The sequence below is a fragment of the Amphiura filiformis genome, chromosome 5 (assembly GCF_039555335.1).
Source record: "Amphiura filiformis chromosome 5, Afil_fr2py, whole genome shotgun sequence".
In the NCBI taxonomy this organism is placed as follows: Eukaryota; Metazoa; Echinodermata; class Ophiuroidea; order Amphilepidida; family Amphiuridae; genus Amphiura; species Amphiura filiformis.
This window is the reverse complement of record NC_092632.1, coordinates 50,867,592-50,892,465: the sequence shown is the minus strand read 5'-3', so window position 1 is coordinate 50,892,465 and position 24,874 is coordinate 50,867,592. Positions and strand designations below refer to the sequence as shown.

At 35.3% G+C, this 24,874-nt stretch overlaps 1 protein-coding gene across 1 annotated transcript in view; it reads left to right on the top strand.

The window, feature by feature from the left end:
- LOC140152256 (uncharacterized) overlaps positions 1–24,874 on the top strand; it is an 88,485-nt gene that overhangs the window by 12,383 nt on the left and 51,228 nt on the right. The window contains exons 4-6 of the mRNA XM_072174561.1: positions 9,041–9,103; positions 20,477–20,534; positions 23,709–23,801. Coding sequence (XP_072030662.1) covers positions 9,041–9,103; positions 20,477–20,534; positions 23,709–23,801 — 214 coding nt within the window. The remainder of the gene's footprint in view (positions 1–9,040; positions 9,104–20,476; positions 20,535–23,708; positions 23,802–24,874) is intronic.

The following is a 24,874-nucleotide window of genomic DNA, read 5'->3' as shown; positions in this document are numbered from 1 at the left end:
TGCGTTTGACTGAAAGTAAGAATTTTAATTTAGCTACTTTTTTTTAAATTGCATTGTTTTTTTGTGAAAATAATAATTGCACATCTAGTCATAAATTCCTAAAAATTTAGTATGAAAGATACTATGATTCAAGTTCAAAAATATTTGTAATATTTGCCAATTTATCTAAATGATGAGGGAAAATTATATTGAAATGAAGTGTCTGTCAGTTGAGTCACTCCTAAGTGCTACTAGGACCACACCTCGCGTATTAAAAGTCTTGACTCCACCCAGCCACCCATTGCTTGATTTTTAACTGCCTAGCACACAATGTGCACACGTGCAATCACGTACATCATGCTAATCTATCCTCATAGATGTGTTCCTTGTTCTTATGATTTTAATCATACATTGTGTCTATAATTATACCCATTACACACACCGCTTTGGGGTGATTAAACAGCCGTTTTTGACCTTGGCACCCTTTGATTAAAATATTCCATATATTACATAAACGCATTGATTAGTATTCCCCATTACCGGTGTAAACAAGGTACTGGCATGCTTGGTAGAATGGTTTGTAAACAAAGCTCTCCAAATGATTGTTTCTCTTAATTATTATTTATATTTTGCTGAATTAAAAAGGTTGCGGTTAGTCAGTGTGAAAAATCAATATGAAGTTGTTGTGTCCCAAGGCGGCTTTTAATTGTAATTTGTAAAGTATACACATACGCAGCAGGAGAGTAGGTCCTACTGCTATCAGATTGTATTGCGTACTACAGCATAGACTAGTGGATGTTTTTGTCCCGGTATATTAATGATTGGGTGAGGTTGGTGATTACAGTGATGGCAGGATTTGTCATCCAAGCTGTTCATACGTCTATCCCATCCACCCATTTATGGGGCAATACATGAACAAGATGGTATCTGGAAAATGGTGCTGAAAAGAGAATTACATGCTGTAAAATATTTTAATAAAAATTTAACATGTCAGAAATTGACATAAAAAAGAATGTATGCAAGTAGTCAGATTTTGTCTTGTCCGATTGCTACCATGTTTGCTTGTTCCAAAAATCCATTTTGATAAATTTTAATGTTTTGGTTTGGCAAATCAGTGATTTATATAATTATTTTAAGTGAATAGTTTTATTTAAAGGTCTCTTAATTAGTGATCAGTGATTATCAGTGATGGGGTATCATAGAAGAGATCAGACAAGTAATGAATACAAATACCGATCCTGATATCACTATATATTCAGTTTGCCTTCCTCAAGGCAGTAATTTAGATATCGTTGTATCTCTAAACGCAATGATGATACAGTGTATATAAAAGTATACATTTTCAGAAAGGAAATGATGCATATTTCCGATTCGTACAAAAAGGAGCAGTTTTTGAGAAAATTACAAAGCGTATGGAGTACAATATAGCATGACAATGAAATGTCATGTTAGGTTTGCTAAAAATATCTAGAATATAATATGTTTCATTCTGTACTTTGTGTATTTATTCAGTATTAGCCAAGCAGACAAATCTGTTGACATTAAAATATGGAAGCTGATTCTTGGCGTCTATGTCAGTCCACTTTGTTCATGTCCTGTTGATTCAACTGACACATCATACTCATCAATTTTATGGACAGATTGATTAGTGATTTGATAAATCAGAACCTACATTATTACATACATCAGTTTCTTTTTAAAATGGTTGCTCCATGTGGACACACACTTGGGTCCTGATGGGACCAGGCTCAAACAAAATGCCCAAGCCAGGCTAAAAAAGCCTGTAAAAGATTGGTTTGGCTTTCACCCGCAGCTTAAATTAATCGGTATGATTTGGTTGAAGAAAGCTCAGATTGGGTATTTTTCACTCCTTTTGTTCAAGAATAATGTGAAAAAATATTCAAATTACTGTGCGCCACTTTGTGCGCCACTTCAACTGACTCCAAGTGCCAAAAGTGATGTGCACACCACCAGTTGAGAAGGCCTGGTGTAGGTGATATAAATCAGATTATACTAGTATCAATTAAAACAATTCTAAAATGTCATTTCTATGTTATTTAACATACCAAGTCATAAATGAAACATAGTAAATCATGTGTGTCCAATGGGTTTCTGATTGGATGAGTATACTTGAGTACAATCAGATGTGTGCATACAGACTGTCAGGAATGTCAGTACAGGTGGTAGTGTTCTATCCATCACAATAATACAATGCACATTGTACTCCAACGCCACAATGTATTTGAACTTAGTTGTTGTGACAACTGTCACACATGGATGGGGTCACTGACTTTGTTTAACACTGTAAGTTGTGATTGCGCTTATCAATGTGTTGTTTTGGTTTGTCTACAGATATTGTACATAATTCAAATAATTGTTGGCATACAAGCACAAATCTATGAATATTACATGGCTTGAGAAAGCTACATATTGAAGTGTGATTGTTTGTGCACATACTGTACTAATAATACTAGTATTCTTTTAAAATTGCTCTAATTCTTCATGTACATTGTATGTTACATAATTAAAATGCTTGTTGTTTTAATACCAACTAGTGCTGAACTGCAATTTATGCAAAATAAGTGTATTTTATTATTTTATAATTTTTTTGTTGTTGTAAATTTTGAACTTTCTTGCTTTGTTTATTCCTTAAAAGAAAAGTAATTGGCCTTCAGATCAGAGTCACTCCCAAAGTAAAGTTGATTAATTATTGTGTTTAAAAAGTGTTTTGAGAAGATTTCAAGTGGTGAACTTGTAGTCATCTGGTGGATTCCTCCCTCAACAAATTTCATTATCTGTGACATGTCCTCTTGCTTTGTTTCACTTTGTTTCTTCCTTAAAGAAAAGTTGAAGCAGCCTTCAGATCAGAATTACTCCCAAAATGAAATTGTTTTAAAATAAGCTGTATTTAAAAAGTGTTTGGAGAAGATTATATTGACAAGTGGTTGTAGTCATCTGGTAGATCCCCCCTCCCTCAAAAAATTGTCTTAATTTTTGTCTTAATTGTCAAAATTATTGACATGTTTTTTTTGGTCACTGAGCAAAACTAAATTCCTTGATCTAGACCCTAATCATTAACTGTACTTTGCACTTCTGTAAAGCTACAGATTTTTAAATAGGGGTATATAATAAGTTGAATGGTTTCATTTTCATTATTTTGTTAAATCACTCCTGTATGCACAGAAACCGCATAATCACCTTGTGTACTGTGCTTCTTGAGTAATCTGTAATTGGTGCACTCACCTGGAACACAGGTTCCTGGGAGAATGACATTGTTGAATTCATAGTGGTGCAAGAAATATTGCCATAATTATTATCAGTCACTGCAATCACCTCAAATGGTCAATGTCCATCAGTTGACCATGACCAAGAGGAAAATTACCTAACATAAAAATTTGATGCTAAATTTATGTCATTGAGGAAAAAAATCTTAAAATATGCGAAAAATTGTTCTGAAAAATAATCTTAATAGCTACATACTTGAGAGGTTGAAAATCAATTATGTGACATGATCAGGGTTTGTGCTAACTTGTATTTGGCGCGATTTTGTGCACATTTTTTCATTTTGATGAAGCAAAGGGGTTTTCTGGTCCGCAACATTTTCGGACTTTCCGTTCCAAGAGTTAATTGTTATCCATGCCAAATACCTGTTGCAATACAGTGTGTGGTCTAGCAAGATCAATCTCACTAAACCCACACCAAGAGAGTGGTCAAGAGAGATTTCAAAACCGGAAATAGGTTTGGCTAGGTTTGGCCTCTTCGGGAAAAACCCTTGCATCATCACCGTTGTCTCTTAATTTGATTGTATGATCAGCGTAATCCAAAAAAAAACTATATCAAACTAGTGGCAAATGGTGGTCATAGACCACAAACCTAGCTGGGGCATGTTGGTGTTGTGGAGGTATCTGACCCCTACAAAATGTTCCAAAAATGCTCCCCTGGTCATGGGGTTTGTTTTCACCAAGTTTGAGTCCCGTACTCTAACAGATGTCCAAAAAATTCAATTCTAAGATTTGACCCCAGATGACCTTTGACCTGACCTATGCATGATGTTCTATAATGTTCCCCTGGTCTTGAGGTTTGTTGTCACCATGTTTAAGCCCCGTACCTCTTACAGATATCCAGAAAATGAAATTCTACGATTTGACCCCAGATGACCCTTGCACAGTGTTCCAAAATGTTCCCCAGGTCAGTAAGTTTGTTGTTGTGGAGTTTGAGCCCGTACCCCTAACAGATGTCCAGAAAATGCATTTAGAAAATTTGACCTCTACATGACCTTTGACCTGACCCCTGCAAAATGTTCCCCTGGTCATGAGATTTGTTGTCCCTGAGTTTGACCCCCATACCCCTTGCAGATATCCAGAAAATGAAGTTATAAAGATTTTACCCCAGATAACCTTTGACCTGACCCCTGCAAAGTGTTCCAACATGTTCCCCTGATCATTAAGTTTGTTGTCACCAAGTTTGAGCCCATTACCCCTTACAGATGTCCAGGAAATGCGTTTCTAAAATTTGACCTCTGCATGACCTTTGACCTGACCCCCATAAAATGTTCCCTTGGTCATGAGATTTATTGTCTTGAGTTTGAGCCCCATACCCTTACAGATGTCCAGATAATGCAATTGTAAGATTTTACCCCCTTAATGACCTTTGACCCCAATTCTGTGTGCAAGGTATGGGCACTGGGTAAAGCCGATGCACATGTGTAAGTGCGACATTGTGCTATGTAATATGTGGCAGAAGAAGCATTTTGAAGATATTTGGTTATATACGAAAATGCCCTTTAATGACATTTGATCCCAATTCTGTTTGCACCCTATGGGCACTGGATATAGCCGATACATGTGTGCAAGTTACGTAATTGTAGGGTGTAATATGTAGGAGGAGCAGCATTTTGAAGTTTTGTTGCCAGAAGAAGAAAGAAAGAACTAGTTGTCCGCAGACAACAAACACAAGACGGCATGAAGGTCAGATGGCTGAATGAACTTTGACCCCAAACTTTGACCTTTTGCGTCGAGGTTATTATAGACATCCCCACCATGCACCATCAATGGTGCATCACTGTAACATGTCATCCGCAATTTTAAACATTTTACCGTGTGTCAGAAATGACCTTAGATGACCTTTGACCCCTACCCTGGGTCACAAATGTCATTAAATGTATTTTCCTTGTGTTCAGAGTGTCACAAGGAACATTTATATTAATTTTCAGCTTCATCCAAGCATGTCGGTCGATTAAAAATTTTGACCTTTGACCCCTATAACTTGACCCCTGTGTCGCGGATGTGGTTAACTGCTCTTGCATTATGCTTAGGATGCCATAAGGAACATTTCTGGTGATTTCCAGCTCAATCGGAACTTGTATATGGATTTTCAACTTTTTGAACTTTGACCTTAAACTTTGACTTTTTGGTTCAAGGCTATTATGGACATCTCACACCATTAATGGTGCATCACTGCAGCATGTAGGAGCTTTATCCGTCTTCCATAGACTGATATACAGCTACTTTCCCGTAGTTTTAAACATTTTTTTTGCAAATTTGACGTTTTGACCTCCATAATGACCTTTGACCCCAATATAAAAAAAACTCTTATATACACCGAGAAAATGCATTGTTACAGTTTAAATAAAAAAATCTACTATGCTTAGTTATGGAGATAAAAATTCTTAAAGTTGTATAGCTTAAAACCGGAAATGACGTCTAAATGACCTTTGACCAAAAAAATAAAAAATACCGTGCATACCTCGAGTAACACTAATGCATATAAAGTTTATGTCACTCTGGTCTGGTTACGTTTTGAGATAATAAAAAAATGAACATATTTGATGATTTTTGGTTTTTGACCGGAAGCGACCCTTTAATGACCTTTGACCCCGAAACTGTAGGCACCTCAAAGACCCTGATTAGTAGTAATGCATGTGTGCTAATGACAACACTCTGCTATGTAATTTGTAAAAACAGTGATTTTTGAATATTTTTAGCTTTCAGACGGAAATGACCCCTTAATGACCTTTGACCCCTTATCTGTGAACAATCTATAAACACCGACCAAATTCAAGTCAAATGACTAAAGCATATTACCATCACATGTTATTTGTGGAAGAAGATGCATTTTAGAGTAAAAATCACATTTTTGCCATTGTGAGCAGGTCAAAGGTCAAATGGAGTTCAATATCATGTCACATGTGGGGACATGGTCAGTGGTGTTTGTGACCAAGTATGGTCAAAATCGGTCAAAGCATAACAGAGCTAGGCGAAATGTCATGTGTTGCCAGAAGAAAGAAAGAACCAGTAAGAAACAGAACAAGACGGCAGGTCTGCCGTCTTGTAAGAATCGGAGAGCATTACAGTACCTAGCTGGGGGGTGTAAACCCCCCAGCTAGGTAACAACAAGAATTGTTTAAAGGAGATGTGCAATTCATTCAAATGGCATACCGTATGATGAATTCTGCATCGTGAGTGTGCAGGTAATAGATGCTATTTTAGGGTTGCAGAATTCGTCATTGTTGCCAATTACTAAAACTCCTTCAATCTTTTTAAAGAAAACACATAATTTGAGAGAATCAGAGGAATTAAAAGAGTTTTAAAAGATACAATTGCAAGTGAGAAACTTCTTTTGTATAAATTCTTGTCTGCAAGATGAATGAAAACTCTTAATCAAGATTAGAATTTAGAAATCATAGGTTGACAAATATGTGACCTTCTGAAAGTAAAAACATGCACTGATGTAGGCTAAGCGTGAGCTTACAACCTCAAGTCAATTAAATATGTTTTTTATACTTTTTTAGCTTGAAAAAAAATTATCATCAAATTACAAAAAGTCAATAAAAAGATTTCACCAAATTGGGTTGCTTGCATTAATGCATATATTCCTAGAAGCTGAAAGAACAATCTTACAAAATGTATGTACATGTAGTGCCCCTGACATTGTAAGATACAAGGTTTCACAATTAAAAACAGTTTGAAGAGATTTCCATTATTAATTTACAAGAGTCTAATAGCTCCCATCCCAGTGCATCCCAGATACACAGGTATCTGCGATGTTGACACTGCGAGACCGAGATAATGTGAGAAAATGAATTGTTGATGACCTGTCACCATGGATTGATTTCCGTGTTTTAAAGAGCTGGTTCTCATTATCCCATTTTAATTGGCATTCAGTATCAAGATACACGTGATAGACAGGTTGCCAGACCACTTAAAGTACCGACAGTATGTACTTTAAAGTTTCTCATAGTAAGATGGTGAAGTTACCTTATATACTAGGAAAGTGAAATGTACTTTTTAATGAGCATGGAAATTGATCTGCTTTCCAGGGTAACTGAATATTGTGCCATACTGCCATGTACTGTCCTGAATTTAATAACTGGTCTACCTGGGGCTTGTTCTAAAACATGTAAGGTGACAGGTAACCTATGTCACATGATAAAAGTGCAATACTAGCACTCAGTTCATCCCTCTACATGTACAGTGTGCGTGTTTATGCTTCATTTCTTCAGAAAATATTTGGCTTTCCATAAATACATAGTTTGTGTTACAGGTTTGAAAGGATTTCAAATTAGTTCTGCTAAGTTACATTTTCATATGTCCTCGGTTTAATGCTTGACTTTTAAATTTACACCAACTAATCAAATCCAGTGTACCCTACAAGATTTAATTAAATTATGGACAATCCCAAGTGCTTCATAAGCTTGTTTAATATTTTCACATTTAAACTTTAATAATCAACATTTGCCCTGGTGGCTTGAAGTTAAATAAAGCTAAAATCTTTGAGCTAAGGTGGAATTAGGAGCGATTTTAAAACAAAAAAATAATTGTAGATTGCTGAAGTAGTACGTCACATGTGACTAAAATCAATTTGAAATTTATTAGCAAAAGAACACGCATCATAAGTATAAATGTAATTGACATTGTAAATTCTGTCAGGTCCCTTGAAATCAAGTTCCCTGCTCATTTTCGACTTCATTATGGGTATTCAATTGGAAGTGGCCTGCAAAAGATTAAATGTTTATATCTAAAATAAAATTTTATACAATTTATGCTACTAGACTAGAGAACGTGGACAATATCCAACAGAATATTATAGTTATTCACAATCAATGCACGAAGAAGCCTAGTTACTGATAGACTTCAGAATAATGCATTCATGGCATTGTGGATGTACCAGCATAATACTCCATACAGAAATGGTGTGCCTACTCGCCAGGGGATATTATGTCTAATGTTAACTTTAGCAGCGCACTTCCCAGATCATCTTGACATTTAAAAACAAATCCACACTTTACCTTTTCATTTGCACTATTATTATTACCACTTAAAGTTCACCAATATATTGAAATGAAGCTTTTAAAAAAGGAAATTAATTTTCAGATTTCCTGTGGCTTCAACAAGGCCCAATTTTTTATGCTCTGATGTAGGAAGTAAAGGGAATGAATAGTCCTTTGGTAGTATTGACATATTGATCTAATGGTGATGTGCATGGAACTTGTGATATACCGTAGAATTCCGTCTACAAGCATATATGCCTCTAAGCGAGGTATTTTTGAATGAAAGAGAGCGAAAGGCAAATACCTCCACAAACACATTACAATAGATTGGTCTTACAATAATACGTGTTTGTACAGTCGCCTATATCAGTAATATAGTTGTTCAAACTCCAAATAATGTTTTGTGGAGAGTTTCTGCCTCTCGTCTCTTGCATTTAAAAAAAAAACGTGTAGAGGCATATACATGTATATGCTTGTAGACAAGGTTTTACGGTATTAGAGGGGCATAGTAGGTTTAGACATTGGTAAACTTGATAAATTTATATATGCTGGTTTTGTTCATTGGGAATTTTAAGCTGAAATGTATTGGTTCAAGAGTTATTGTAAAGTAGCAATCATTTGATTAATCTCTTTACATGTACTTATCGAAAAGTGTTCTGTGTTCAACCCTTGTATTTAGTCTATTATGTCCTGTTTACAAAAATAGTAATGTATTATGTTATTATTTATTCATGCCTAATTTCTGTATTCCATATTCACCATGTTTTTGTTTGATTTTTCTTTACTTTACAGATGTGTCATTGTGATCTTTAACCCGAGGAATAACAAGCAAACTCACATTTTTAACCAATCAAAGTAAGTTGACTTTATTTAGATTTTGGTTCATTAACTCTGCAATGTTCTATACTTCATTCATACATTTTGTATGGTGCCATTTTCAGTCTTATACATGTACACGTAGGTCCTGTCCAGGTAATGTATGTTTTAGAATAACCTTTCAAACCATTTCATATACTAGTATATGAAATTGTAGCTGTCAGTTTTTATCAGCACAACGGCCACAATCAGGGAAGTGGTACATCAAGATCTAAGATTTACTGCCTGATGGATGTGAATTTTAAGTTTGATCAACTCTGCAATGTTTTATACGTTTTGTATTGGCCATTTTCAGTCTAAATACATGGCAGGTCCTATCCAGGCAATGTATGTTTTAGAATTTAAGCTTTCAAACCATTTTATATGAAATTGTAGCATGGTAGCTGTCAGTAATTATCAGCACAACCAGGGAAGTGGTACATCAAGATCTAAGATTCAGTCCCAGATGGTTGTGATTTTTAAGTCATATCAATTTGCTGATCATTCTAAAACGAGAGATGTATCAGATTGTTGATTTGTGTTAGGGACAGGAAAACATTCTGGTTATTTTCTCAGTCAGCCAGCCAGTCAGGCAGCTTTTAGCGAAGTAAATGCATCAATCATTGCATGATTAGCAATCTAAACATTTATGGAAAGCATTGAATGAAGAAGGGAACATGGCAAGGACTATGATGGAATGGAAATAGGTTTTTAAGGAAGAAGGTAAACCTTGGCTATCACACATCCTTGCCATAGTATGTACCTTGCCTTGACAGAACCAAGTGGGTTTTAAAGAACGTGTTGTACTAGAACTGCCCTCAGTTCCTCCGATTGTGGCACCCTCAAAGTGGCTGTGAAAGCTTTCACTCAAGCCCTCCAGGATGGTGACTGGAGTGCAATTGATGTTTAAAAACAATAATAATTGCACGCTATTTGTTTTGATTTCATTGCAGGAAATCAGAGGGGTTTGTTTTGGGCCCAGGTTATTTGCCATTGAGCTCCCTATAGGCTATCGTGCTCCCATGGAAAAATATAGAGGCCCAACACAAACCCCAACGATTTCATGCAATGACTGTAAAACAGATGGTGCAAAGTTATTTGTCATTCATCACATGTACTGCCATTTTACAAATTTGTTTCATGAAAATAACAAAAAATTTGCTTATAAGACCATTGTAAATGTATGTATCTTCCATGCATTGTTTTAATGCGCATTTAATACGCGATCAATAAGTATGCAGGCTTACCCGCGCTGAATATATTTGTGAAGAAACAATACGCAAACGCTGGTTATTTGTGTGTGAGATTGGAACAGTTTATACGCACTTTGCGGTCAGTTGTGAAAATATTTATGACTTTCATTTGCGTTCACATTTTTACTAAATAGAAAATATGATTGGATCATATGCATCACATATATTCATGAAGTTATGAGAATTGCATGGGAGAGGCTGTCACATCATAATTACTTGTTTTAATCTATACAGGTGTGTGGCACAGTATTGTTTTAAATGCATATCTAAGGGAACAAACCTAAAGATCGATGACGTCCTATAGACGTAACTAGTTTCGTTTCTCAGCCAACCCCCTCCCTCCCTGCCAGAAACGTAGTAATGAAATGTTGAAAATTTTGACATAATAATAATAATGACACATTCTTCAGACCAATGTTTTTGTACAAACGTAATTGAGTATTTTACCCCCTCCCCCATCATCGATCTTTTGATTTGTTCCCTAAGGAATCTAGCCAAAATTCAGTACTGGACCAGTGCGATGATAACACAATTGCTTTAAAACTATACAGGAGTGTGGCATAGTATTGAAAAATAAAATCAAAGAAAACTGGCCAGGATTTGAACTTCCAACATCATATAGACATTACCTTGATCAGACCATTCTCCTTTAAAAAGTGTCTGCAATTGTGGCGATCAAATTATGAAGCAGTAGATTTAACGGAAACAGCCACTGGGATATAATAGAAGTGACATTTACAGGAGTAACTTCAGCAGTTTTGTGAGAAAACATGAGCTATTTATGATCAAATAGAGTATTAAAGCTCACTATAAATGTCTAGTTTTATAGCCAAATGTTGTGTACATGTACACATACATGTAATACAAATGTCTGTGTCCCTTCAATTTACTATTAGAGTCACAGATTGGGTAATTAATTTCCTTGATTGGTCATTTGAAGTAATTTCCAACAGATGTAACCAGTTTGTGTTTGTAATTTGTTTTGAACATTTTATAATTCGCATTTCCTAAAAGAAAAACTTAGAGGACAGCTGTTAAGGGATCTAAAATGGCGTTTATTGCGTTTCGACAGTATTTTTTGTGGGACATGAGAGCACCTCAGACCTATCAATTGCATTCTGAATCTGAAGCATGTCTTTCTGATATCAAATATTTATCATTTTTGAAAATCACAATATAATACAAATTTTATGACAAATTATAAAAATTTGATATTTTTCAAATTTTGATATATAACAGTCCTCGAAAGTAAATTATATAAATCTAATGACATATTCTTAAAGTGTATGTAGCAGGGAGGAAAAGCCGACGGTCAATTGAAAATTTTGACCTTTCATATTGAAGATATGGATTTTTTTCCCAAAAGACCTACTTTTTTTGGTGTTTTGGGAAAAAATCCATATCTTCAATAAGAAAGGTCAAAATTTTCAATTGATCGTCGGCTTTTCATCCCACCTACATACACTTTAAGTAGAAATCATCAGATTTATAAAGTTTACTTCAAGTACTGTTAAATATCAAAAATATCAATTTTTAATGATTTGCCATAAAATATGTATTAAATTGCGAATTTCCAAAAATCAAAATTATTTGATATCAGAATGACATTCTTCGTATTCAGAATGCAATTCGATATGTCTGATGTGCTCTAATGTCCCACAATAAATACTGTCCAAACGTTCATACCCCAGCCCTTAAGTGATGATCTTGTTTTCTTTCTAACTCAATTTTTTTTGCAAGACTTTCAAAATTGATAAAATATGTGTAATCATATTGAAATTGAATGTAATTTCACGAAGTTGTAAATGATATCAAGACTCCCTTCCAATAAACAAGACTGACTGTATGACTGACTGATTTTTAAGAAAACCCCTTCAAGAAACGTGTGTATTTTGAAGAGAAGTGTGTAAAATCTAAGGTTTGCAATTCCCATTAAAGATCCCATCAAATATAATAATAAAAATAATAATAAATAAATAAATAAAAAAATAAAAAAATCATCCTTTCTTAATATTGATAGTCTCAACTATATTTTGTAGCAGCAAGGCTTCCATTGGGCTATTCCATTTGAATCCATACTCCCCTATGGAAGACATGACTCCAATCTTCCACACAGTGAGTGTGAATTTCAAAATGGGGTTACCTTAATGGGTGACTCCATTTGAAGTCTACACCCCCTGTGTGGGAGATTTGTCATGTCTTCCATACAGGGTGTATGGGTTTCAACAAGAATAGCCCATTAGTCTCAGTAGTGAAGCAAGACTGAGACCATGACCATGCATTCAACCCATCAAATGTAAATCCAGGGTGAACATTAATCCAGGAAAAGAAGCAAATCCAAGTTGTCTGCTCTGACACCAATGAAGCAGTCATGAGTCTCCAACCATGACATTGAATCAGGGAATGTCTGCCTGCCTCTGTGTGTGATAATGCCTTGTACCTGGAAGTACTTGAACTTGGGGAAAGGGAGATAAGGAAGTACTTGGGAAGAGGCTGACAAGATTGAACATATGATGCAGGGTAGACTTATGAGAAGATAAGATCACTGTAGGAACCACAGACCTTAGAAAAAGTAATGTAGAATTCAAATGTTGCATTAGCAGCACAACAGTTCTGCATGACTTGTGTTTTAGGCAAGTGTCAAATCATGAGCAACTTATACGAGTGGATATTCATACGTAGTGGTAGATAAAATGAATTAAAGTTTTAACTTCAACATTCCAGGTGAGCGAAAAACAGTGCAGTGTTGAAGTTAAAACTTTAATTCATGAGCAACTTGATTAGCATTTTTTGTCTCATTTCATGATTCAAGGATATGAGTGTAACTTTTGAATTCTTTACTCTAAAATCTCTCAATGAAAAAGAAGAAAACAAAGACATGCCATTTATGTCTTAAAATTCCGATTTCTCAGAATTTGCTTAAATGCTGTCAAAAAAGGCAGTGTACATGTAGGTGCCTAGTACAGTGTACCTGTAACCTGAGCATGATCCATTTAGTCTATTAGCTTAAATCCTTTTTCAAAGAAGCCTGGACATTTGTTGAGATCTGTTTATTTTCAGAATTGTATGAAAACAACAAAATAGTTGCCGAAGAGCAAGAATCAAATCTGCTTGCTGGCATTTATTAATATTTGTGTATGTTAATTGTCAACCCTCTGTGTGTTACCTGATCGCTGGGTTCTAAAATAGCCCTAATCCTTTTAACAAATTCAGGATATCCGTACAATTTCCCTGTTGCTGGTTTCAACTTCCTAGTGTGTCAATCAAGAGCCTCATATCAGGGTCCAGTTGAGCCGCTGTGAGATTCTGCGCATTGACATGCCAAACAGATGGCACATTGTCTGCCTTGACGTGGTCTTTCGTGCAGGAGTTATTTCAAGAGTTTTGGGGAAATTAGGTATCAGTCAAAAGGCTGGATGAGAAGTCAGAGTTGATTATTGCCTTCCTTCATCTCTTAGTTAAAGAGTTGAAGAGAGGAACAGGAAAAAGAAAAAGAACTGTCCAGGGTTCTATATTAGCTGGAAATAGGTTTTTGTGCATTGCAGACCTTGTTGAATCAAATGTTATCTAAATCACAAGAAAAAAATTGCTGCATGTGATCTGTATGAACTGATTTTATAGAATGTATTCCAGTAGCAAGGAGTGCTTATTCAGATAGTTTCCTTCATAATTCAGAGACTTTATATCTTTGTGTTAACAGTTGGATCTACTGAAGTCTACTGACAAATCATATATTTACACTCAGTATACTAACTGTTACAAAGATTTGATAAAATGATTTTTTTTTTCAATTTGACAGGCTGTATCAAAATGATTGTTCTCCATTTCATGATTTGGTTTTTTTGGTGTCTTGAAACTTCTTGAAAGCCTGCCTCTTCCAAATGCACTATATTGGATCCACCTTGGAACTGGAATTTATCAGCCTCTTTATATATGTTCTATCATGTGTTCTTTTGGTGTTGTTTTTGCAAATTAACTTCATCCCATCCTTTGCCGCATGCCACAATCTTGTGATCTATGTAGGATTTATTCCAAAGGCAAGTTATGAATCATGAGATAGAAAATATCCATGTAACAGAATGACAGGTGATTGTATCAAACCACAGACTGACTTTGTAGCACAGGTCATTGCATTCTGTCATGAAAATGGATGCTTTTACATTGTCTGAATCCAAATGATTGAACTCAAAATATAATGAAGCAAAATTTTTATTTCATGCTTTATGTTATTTTATATACTGATTTGCTAGAATATTTCTTACTTTATTGTATGATCTGAGATGGGATTTATGAAATACCTTAAAAATGTATATTGAGCCATATTGTGGATTAATACTTCTGAATGGAAAAGATGCGGACAATCCCCTGACATCTTACAATAATTGCTGATTAGCTGCAGCCATGAAGTCCATCTGAGCTAGCGCGGTTGCCAGCCCTCGAATTAGCCCACGACACCCATGGCATTTTGCTGTGGGTGCCCAACCCCACTGCCGTAATGCCCTCAAAATATGTCCTTTACCCAAGGCAGTCACTTGCCGTGCCCTCTAATGAAGTTGCCGTCGGTGCCCCAGCCCTGCCCCTTTATTATAAAATCATATATCTATGTTTGTGTGTGTTTTCTTCACTTTTGAGAAACTGCCTTGGTGCCCTTCTCAAATTTTCAACAGTTGCCATGATGCCCTCTTGAAATATTACAAACTGCTGTGCTGCCTTGCCTTTTCAGTGAAAATCCAAGGCAATTATCAACTTGCCCTAAAAAAGTTGCCGTGCCCCTTTAGATCCTTAATTCGAGGGCTGACGGTTGCATTGAATAGAAAGCTATCTGTGTACTAGAAGTCAAATCATCCTCTTTTAAAACTGAAGCCATGTCAGATTCCACAATTTGGCATTCATTTCAAAAATCAGTATCAGTACTGCGATGGTGATACCCATACATAAACACAGCTCCAATTTTGTACTCAGCTATAACAAGTTGTACACATAAATGGCATTACATTGTAGCATCCTCGGCTCCTCGCACATCATCGCATGCACACACACATTATGTATGCTACAGTTACTGAACTAGTCAGAAGACGCGTACATGCTTCTAATGGTATAAGCCAAAAAGTGGTACATCACTGATGTTTTAAATTCACTTCATTTTGGAAAGCTTGCTATCAATGGATTTCGTTAAAATTTTGGATATGTGTTGCTAACACATTAGGGAAATAATGTTGATATGTAAAATGGGAATAAGTGGTCCCTGATTTCTTTTATGACTTCATGAACTTGGTGCTCCACAACTATCAAAAAACGAACCGGTTAAAATGCTTCTATTTTCAATGTTGAGCTATATTTTGTATTTTGAACTTGCGACACTATGTCACTGAAACTTAATTAAGCCATAGGTAACAGGTTACCACAACCACACTACAGCAATGTTGAAAAAGATTGTATTTTTTGTCATCTATACCACCATATTAGGTAGTTTTCCGTAAGCTTCATTTTTGTGATTTTGGTAACTATTTTATATTTATTTGCCCAATCCATCTCAACTAGGCAATCTAAATTGTACTCACCATTTACATCCCAAGGTATTTTAGTATATCCACCTCACACATTTCCATTATATATCCAGTAACAGACAAAATATCAAAATTGATGCCTCATTATGACATGTATGATATCACAGACTATCACATGTATTCAAAATTGATGCCTGAATTTGACCTGAACCAATTGACCTATAACCTGACCTTTGATGACCTTATAGCCTTTTTAATCTCTTTTCCTAACAACACATTATAGATACATGGTGTAGTATTAAATTGTCTATGTGGAAGAGATTAGGCCTATTTAATTTATTCAGTGTTATAATCAGTGAGTACATTTCTATAGATAGTATAACAAAGGATTTAATGTATTCTATTCATGTATTCTACTTGGACATGTTCAATAGAATAAATTATGGTTTGTTATGAAACACACATCTCAGTTACCAGGATACAGTAAACAAAAAAATATAGGGCTAAAATGATTTTCTAAAATGGTTTAAAACCACTTTGTATGTAGAGATATTTTATAAGTTCAGGACATGAGATGATGAACATATTTATATACTTAAAAAATTTGCAACAACAAAAAAGAAGATGAGTACTGATGAAAATCAGGGTATTATATCGCCTTAAGTGGAAACAGTTTGCAAAATGAGTTTGAATATGTTTTAAATATCAGGATAATAAGCCAGATTTTTGCCCTGTCAAGACCAGCTATCTTTGGTGAACCCCTTTACCAGGTCACCTGTGCCTAGCCGAAGTTTTGTCAGCATTATCTCTTAGATTTCAGAGCTCTGATAATGTTTAGATATGCTTGACATAAAAAAAATAATAGAATGTCTATAAAAATACTTTTTAAAATGAAAACATCAATAAATTGTTATGTTATCACACATTTGCTCAAAATCCTCTTCAAAGGAGCAAAATTACCAACTTCTACCAGTGCTGAATGAAGAGAAATAAAGGTCTGTGGATGACAGGTCCAAGGAGATAGAAAGGGTCTTTGGGTGACAGGATGTGTTTATCAAACAATACGGATCTAGTTGGGTGACAGTGATGCTACAAAGGGGGAGGGGGCCTTTGACAGCATAACATATTGCTGAACCTCCAATATAGAAGTCCTCCCTTGATTTTAAATTAAGACACAATTTTATATTGAAATTCTGTAACAAATTGCAGTTTATTTGACCCTTTTCAAAGTACAAGTAACATGCAACTTCAGCAGCACTTTCACCTGTTAGTGTTAATGTGTGGGCTTTGATGAGATCCACACCCATGTATGGATATGAAACATTGTAGACATATCTTAATCATCAGTGAAATGGTTGTTAAATGTTTCAAGTTTACTTCCTTGGAATTGATTGACCTATTCCAGGAATTAACATTTATTACACGATGTAGCGTCAATTAGGTCATATTCACAACACGTTGCCTGTCTGCTTGATAACAGAACTTGTAATGAGTTTTTCACTAAGAGGCTCTATGTCAAGTGTTTTGATCAACCGGGATGTGGTGGTACATGTTGAATGTCAAATCACCTTTTAATGGGTTAGCTCACTTAAAAACACCATGGATATTTATCCAAACTTGATTTTGAAAAAAATATTTTGTATACTGTAGGCTTGTATACTGTTGAATTTAAATGAAAGCAAGTTTCAACAATCTCCCTATACAGCAGTGGCATCTGCAGGTTTTCAAAAGTGTTGGGCCATGGGTATTGATTCCGCTGATTGTTCAGAAATTCCCCGGCTCGCTTTGCTCGCTTTAATAGGCAAATCCAGAATGTTTACCCGATTGGGTGCATTTTCCTTGACTGACCAAAAATAGTCCCCCCCCCCCTGTTTGCGATCGCCTCTCCTTTACAGTTGACAGGTAAATGATGTTGGTACAAATTGATGACGCTAACGAAATAGTAACGATGCTGTCCATTCTGAAGATGGTGATTATAATGAAAATAATGGATGATGAAAACAGTATAAAATAGACATTTATCTAAATGGAATTGAATATGAAATTTAAACTTTTTGTTTATCTTGATTTGAAATTCATTTTGGAATTTCAACAAAAAAAGGCATCTTGGATTACTAGATTATTGATGTCTTATGTAATCTCAACTATCAGGTAGTGAGGTAGACACTCTCTGCTTGTAAGTTTTCATGTTTCCAGACACAAAGTGGTTGTACATGTACACATATGCCTATGAAAATTGCTTCATCTGTCAGCAGTGGATAATGGCATTTAATTATTGTCTTTTCACCAGTAAAACACATCAGGAGTTGAAGCAAGGATGAACCTGTATATTTGAGGATCCGAGTTTAATGAAGTATAATGCTTGCATGGTGTAACACTGGTTACAAATTTTGCATCCTAAATATCATGCTTGGTGGAGTGTGACTGATTCAATATCATTACGCTCCACAAAAGAATTGGTGTCAAACCTTGTTTTAAGCATACATGCATTAGATAGTGGACAAGAATCTACTGTCTGTGTTTTATGGCAATTCAAGGCAAGATATCAAGTAACATGGATTCACTAGTTGGGAAGTGGAAAGGCCATCTGTTTTAAAAATTGTTCATAACAGATAGTAACGCTACATGTTAGAGTGACAATTTATGCAAGATAATACTTCACATTGCAATCATTTCATAATTTTCACTTACACTGTAGTACTTTTGGTGCATTTTATAATATTGTTACCTAAAGACCCTATAGCCAGACACCTTTCATCCAAACATCATTTTGCAGTGAAGAAAAAACAACTGCTACCAATAACAAAATACCGTAAAGGTTCACCTTTAACACTATGGGCTCCTTTTGAAATTTTAGGCACAACCTAAAAGTGCCCTCCCAAAAATTCCCACCAGCAAATAAGAGCATGGAACCAAAGTTAATTCCAGTTCAGATTTCAAAGGAGGGAGCTCTCTATTGGCGCACATTTGAAATTTACCCAAAGGAAAGGGAACCCAAGCACACCATTAGGCGAATCTTTACGTTATGTCATCCAAAAATGACTTCTTACCATTCATGATCATATACATGTAAGTACTTGCTGCACTGGAAATAAATTTGTTGGTACAAATAAGGTTGGCATTTTCGGTCGGGTAAATGGCAAGGTACCGAGATTACATTACCGGTAGGAAATACCCTCCCGGTACCGAATTAAAAAAAAAAAAAAAAAAATTCAAGATATTTTGTTATTTTTTATATGAAAATTGATAATTTGTATTCATGTCATAGTCTATTCATGATTTCAAAATGCATTCAAATTCAATACATTTTGAAATCATTATTAGACTATGACATGAATACAAATTATCAATTTTCATATAAAAATAACAAAATATCTTGAAAATCTTTTTTTTTTTTTTTTAGGTCAACCATGAATGATCCTGGCATTTAGGTCTAGGTCCAGAGACACTACAAAACCGAAAAAATAAAAAACTTAACTTTTTTTTTTTTTTTTTTTTCTGGTACACGGTTACCAGCCCGAAAAATGCTACCCGGGTACAAAATTACCCGAAAATGCCAGGCCTAGTACAAATGTAATTTTGCAGCAATGAAAACAGAATTTGTTTCCATTGGTATAGTGCCACCCATGTATTGGATTAGATGCCTCCACCCCCACCCCCCCCCCACACACACAATGTTATTAATGCTCCCATGTTCATTTGTAATAATTCAGTGGCAAGGGACTATTTAACATCCAATCACTTAGGGGTACTACACCCCTCGATAAATTTGTGTCTATTTTTGCATTTTCTCAAAACTAATAACACAGTGGTAACAAAAGTTATGTATATTATAGGGGCAAGAATCAATTACTACACTGGAATTTCAGTGACCCAAGACAAGCGGTTTGTTATTTATGATAAGAAAAGAGGTACCGCTAGGATGTACCTCGTTTCCTATCATATATACTGAACCGCTTGTCTTGAGTCACTGAAATTTCAGTGTAGTAATTGATTCTTGCCCCAATAATATACACAACTTTTATTCCCAGTGTGTTATTATTTTTTGAGAAAAAATGCAAAAATAGCCACAAATTTACCACAGGGGTGTAGTACCCCCTTAACCTACTCGTGCATCTAATTATATCCTTGTGTGTGCATTCACACTTAAAAACAGATTAATATTAAGCAGTTAAATTCATCATAATTTATTTTGATTAAGATGTTGGTTAATTTTGGAGGTAATTTTCATTGGTGCATATTCCCAGAGTGCAAATGCATATTGTTTGAGTACAAATAAAGCTAATTTGTGTTATTGTTAATGTTTTTGTATTTATTGTACCATTTTCAATGTTAATTTCCATGTCATATACAAAATGGATTTCATTGCAATATTTCATGCATCTTGTTAGTTTTCTGAAATCTACACATAGCACATGCTCTGTCACCTAAAGACCACATATGTCATTTATTGTGACATTTTCAATGTTCATTTTCATGTCATATTCAAAATGGACTTCATTGCAATATTTCATGCAATTTAGTTTTCTGAAATCTACACATTTCTTATATATCTTAATATCAGTCTTAACCCATTGTTACTTATTGTCTTGTTTTTCCCATGCATAACACAGGAAGACAATTACAGCCTTGGCATTTTCTCCTGATGGGAAGAACCTTGTATCAGGAGAGGTAAGAGATCACTAGTAGTTCACAGTCTATAGTGTGATCAGATGACACCTAATGTTTATTATGTGCCAACTCAATATGAGCCTGTGTACTCAGAGAAAAGTTGCAATTCGAATTTTGACTAAGACCCCGTTTACACAGAGAGAAGTCGACTTCAATTGCGACATCAAATTCAGATTGCGACTAAGGATTAGCATAAATTATTTCTTGACGGGGTGTTTACACGGTAGTCGACTTCAAAACAAATTATGAATTCATATTTTATGCCATCACTTGGTCATGTTTCAAATTACCATTATGAAGTCGACTTCTAATTACGTGTTCGTTTACACTGCAAAAGTCGACTTTGAAGTCGACTTTGAATTCGACAAATGTTGCTCCGGGTCATCATTCAAGTCGACTTCTGAAGTCGAAGTTCAAATGCTACGACCCTGTTTACACACAAATGAAGTCGAGTTCAAAGTCGGCTAAAGTCGACTTCAGGCTCTGTGTAAACGGGGTCTAAGTATTCACAATCAAATTCTGGCTGAATTCAGTGCCAATCACAGGCTGTGGGACGTGGGGAGTTGATCATCAGACACAAGCTAGGATTTTTATTTCTGGCTCTGATTATATCAAGTTGACTTCAGGGAAATATAAAGTAGTTAATTATTCAGCAAACATGCATGAAAAGAAGAGTGTAAACATGTATAGTCGCACTTTGAGTGTAATTTCAACAAAAGTCAGTATCGAATGTTGCTCAGGAGCATGAATTGGCTATCTAAGTGTGACCTTTCCTGAGTACAAACAGTCAGCCAAATTGAATTTTTTGTTTTTCATGCATGTTTGCTGAATAGCCATTAACTGACTTTAAATTTCCCTGAAGTCAACTTGATATAATCAGAGCCTGATATAAAAATACTAGTTTGTGTCTGACGATCAGTCTCAGATTATGGGTGTAAACACCCACTGACTCTTATGTGGTAAACCTCTGTCGTAATCAAATTTGAGGAATCAAATTGGACTTTTTTCTTTTGTGTGTTAATGGGGTCTGTGACTGTCATGAAGCAAGAAAGAACCACAGCACAGGGCATGCCAGATGACAGCATTACCAGAGAAATCAAATTTTAAAATATTATGGATGAGAATGGATTTTTAGGGATAGATATGCACCCAGTCCTATCTTACTGTGCTACAGAGTGGTGAATGAAGGTATGCATGCCATACATATGGGAGGATGGTTTAGATCAAGTGTGATGGTGCAGAGTTAAATGCATCTATATCAACATGCCTAGCCTAGGGGTGGTATTGCATTTATCGCAATATGTAAATATGTCAAATTCTGTTATGTTTTGACATTCTTAAGAGGTTGGTAGTAAGAGATGCGGCTCCCGGGATGCGGTGCTGCATTCCTCCTCCATCATGCCGACTATTTCCTTGCCTTTTGCAAATCTAATTCTGTGGATTATTGCATGTCGGTATCAAGAAGATCCCCTAATGTCACAGTAGATGCATACAAATTAACTCTGTCATCGTGATTGTTAATAGTATCTCCAAAAATATAAAAAGTATCTTTCTGTTGTAATATGAAGCAAACTGCATGGTGTTTCCGCTCTTATTTCGTCAAATGAGATGAATATTGAACTTGATCACGTTTTCAATTAAACCTTGTGACTTTAATATTTTATTATCGCGCCGATGCCGCTCCTAAAAACTGACTGTGAACATGTATCCTCTTTATGCGCATCATCTTGTATGTCAGTAAATTCTCTGTCCATAAGAAAACGGACGCTTGCGTTAAAATATCAGTGCATAGTTTTCAGCGACAATTCTATTTGTACAAGGCTTATTTATGTATGCGTTGGGAATGGTTCACACACATAGACAGAATCAGAGAGACAAGAGAGAAAGGCCTTACATTTTAGAATAGTCTACGGAGATTTAGGAGTGGGTGTTCACCGTCACTATGGACCACAATAGCCTCATCCCAATGGCATAGTTCAATAACCTCAATTAAACAATCATAGTGCAAAATATGACCTCAAGTTGCAGAGTATGAGTTTTTGTATCCAAATTTTCAAAGGTCATTCAATGAATGTTCAAATGTATCAGGGTTAAAGAACTGTGCCTGATAGATGAGCATGTTGTGGATCCTAGTGCGTGAATACGTACGGGGATGCTGTGGATGAGTCATAGCGCACAGACAACATGCACTACTTCAAAGATGCATTGATAAAAACCAAGCAGCGTTTTATGTATTCTCTTGTTGCGTTGTGCAAACCAAAGATTAAATTGTGTTAAAAGATGAGAATATGGGGTTGTCAGAACTCAATATGTCTAGGGATATGTACAAGGTTTCGTGTCAAGGTGATTATGTGAGATAAGACAATAATTCAAATGTCAAAATTGACATGTAGGAAACTTATAATTAGTTTTTTTTCTCTGTTTTGGCAGTTTTCTTTTGATGAACCTGTTTGAATTTTTTTGATGGTTGGGCTGGCCTTAAAAACAAATCATCACACTACAGTCAAATGTAGGTTATCAACCTAGAATATAGCCTATGTACAATGTGATGATACAATGTTATCACACTGAATTTGAAAATGTTATTTATTTAAACTTCATATGAGATATATAAAAATGTGATAAAAGTTGGACCGTAGACCCTTGTGGTTTAATACGGTGTAACAGAAAGGTATGACTTTTAAAAGAAAACAAGGATATTAAAAAAAAAAAACATGAATTATACAAATGTACACACATGTGTGATCAATATATGAAGCTCCTGGACCGAAATTGTCAGATATGCATTTTTGAAAATATCTGTACCTTTGAAATGAACACAGGTCCCTCGTTAAGTCTGATATGAATGATACACTATGTGGATGATAAGTGTGATTTTAGATTTGTGGTTAAGCTTCTGTGATGTTCTCCGAATTGTAATAAAATGCACAGGTCTCAAAATTTGTTTGAATAATGTGCGAATCAATGTAAATCATCTCAGTTGATAAATAGTTAATTTTGACAAACTTAATATCCTGGGATAATATCACTATTACTTAAAATAAAGACCAGATGAAATTTTCTTGTCAATATCATTATTTAAAAGCAGGTGAAATTGGGTACAGTAATGATTAATGAATCAATGACTTTATATTAGTGGCAGATTTTCATGTTGTTTTTCTTTATATTCCACAGTGCGGTCACAACCCAGCCGTCAGAGTGTGGGATGTTGAAGACAGGTCACAAGTTGCTGAGTTGCAGGGTCATAAATTTGGTGTTGCTTGCGTGGTAAGGAAGTACTGAATGTTACACAAGATAACATCTATGTAAAATACTATATCTTTGGCCCAGTTTTACTTTGCAAATATTGAAAAAAAAAATTCTCTGTTTAAAGGCAAGGCATTTAAAACTGGATGTGTGTCAAACTGTCATATTAAATGTTGGTGCCAAATTTGTGTTGCTCTAAACCAAGACCACTTATGAAGTTCACAAAATGTATAAAAATATAGATGTTCATCAGCAGAGAGTTATAAAAATGTAAGTGTAAAAATAGAATTGTGATAACAATCTTGACCAGAAATTTGATTATGGTAAGTGGTCAACTCACACTAAGGTTATTTTTTGAACGCTACAGAAAATTACATAAATGATGGGACTGGTTGGAAGCTCACTCACCCTTGAAAATATTTGCGAAAGAAGCCTTAGTGTAAAAAACAATTGATTGACAAAAAATTTATACAAATTACCCAGATTTACAATTTGAAAATGCCACAATTTGCACACATGGTTACGGAATTGTAGTGTTGCTATGGCAAATTCAAATGTCACTATTTCCATGGTTAATTCAAGGTAGACATGCTATGTGGTTCCATTGTCATTAGATAATGCATGCGCATGCCAGGGCCATTTTTGTCATTCCAGTAAAAGGCGATCACAATGCATGTTGCTACCCTTGGTCAATTTCAGCTGCAATTGCTCATGTGGAAGAAGGTAAATACGAAGGCCAGTAAATGGTGACTACTTAACTATAGGAAACTGGTGGACTGTGGAAAGAGTACATTTTAATATTTGAGTTTATTTGGGAAATGTACACAATATCCACTCCAGATTGACTGTATCCATTCATAGAAATGCCAAATGCAAGATCATGACAAGTTTAGGTAGTCCTTGGTTTGGGGGGAAAAGGTTTTAAATAAATTTGCACAGGCAGCTTAGAACCATAAAATTGAATTCAGATTTGTAAAAAAAAAGGGGGTTGAAAATAAAAGGTGTTGATTGGGGAAAAGGGAACACACTCATCATGCCAATATCGCAATTTTGTTGGAATTATATCAAGGTTAAAAATTACTTGTCAAATCTAT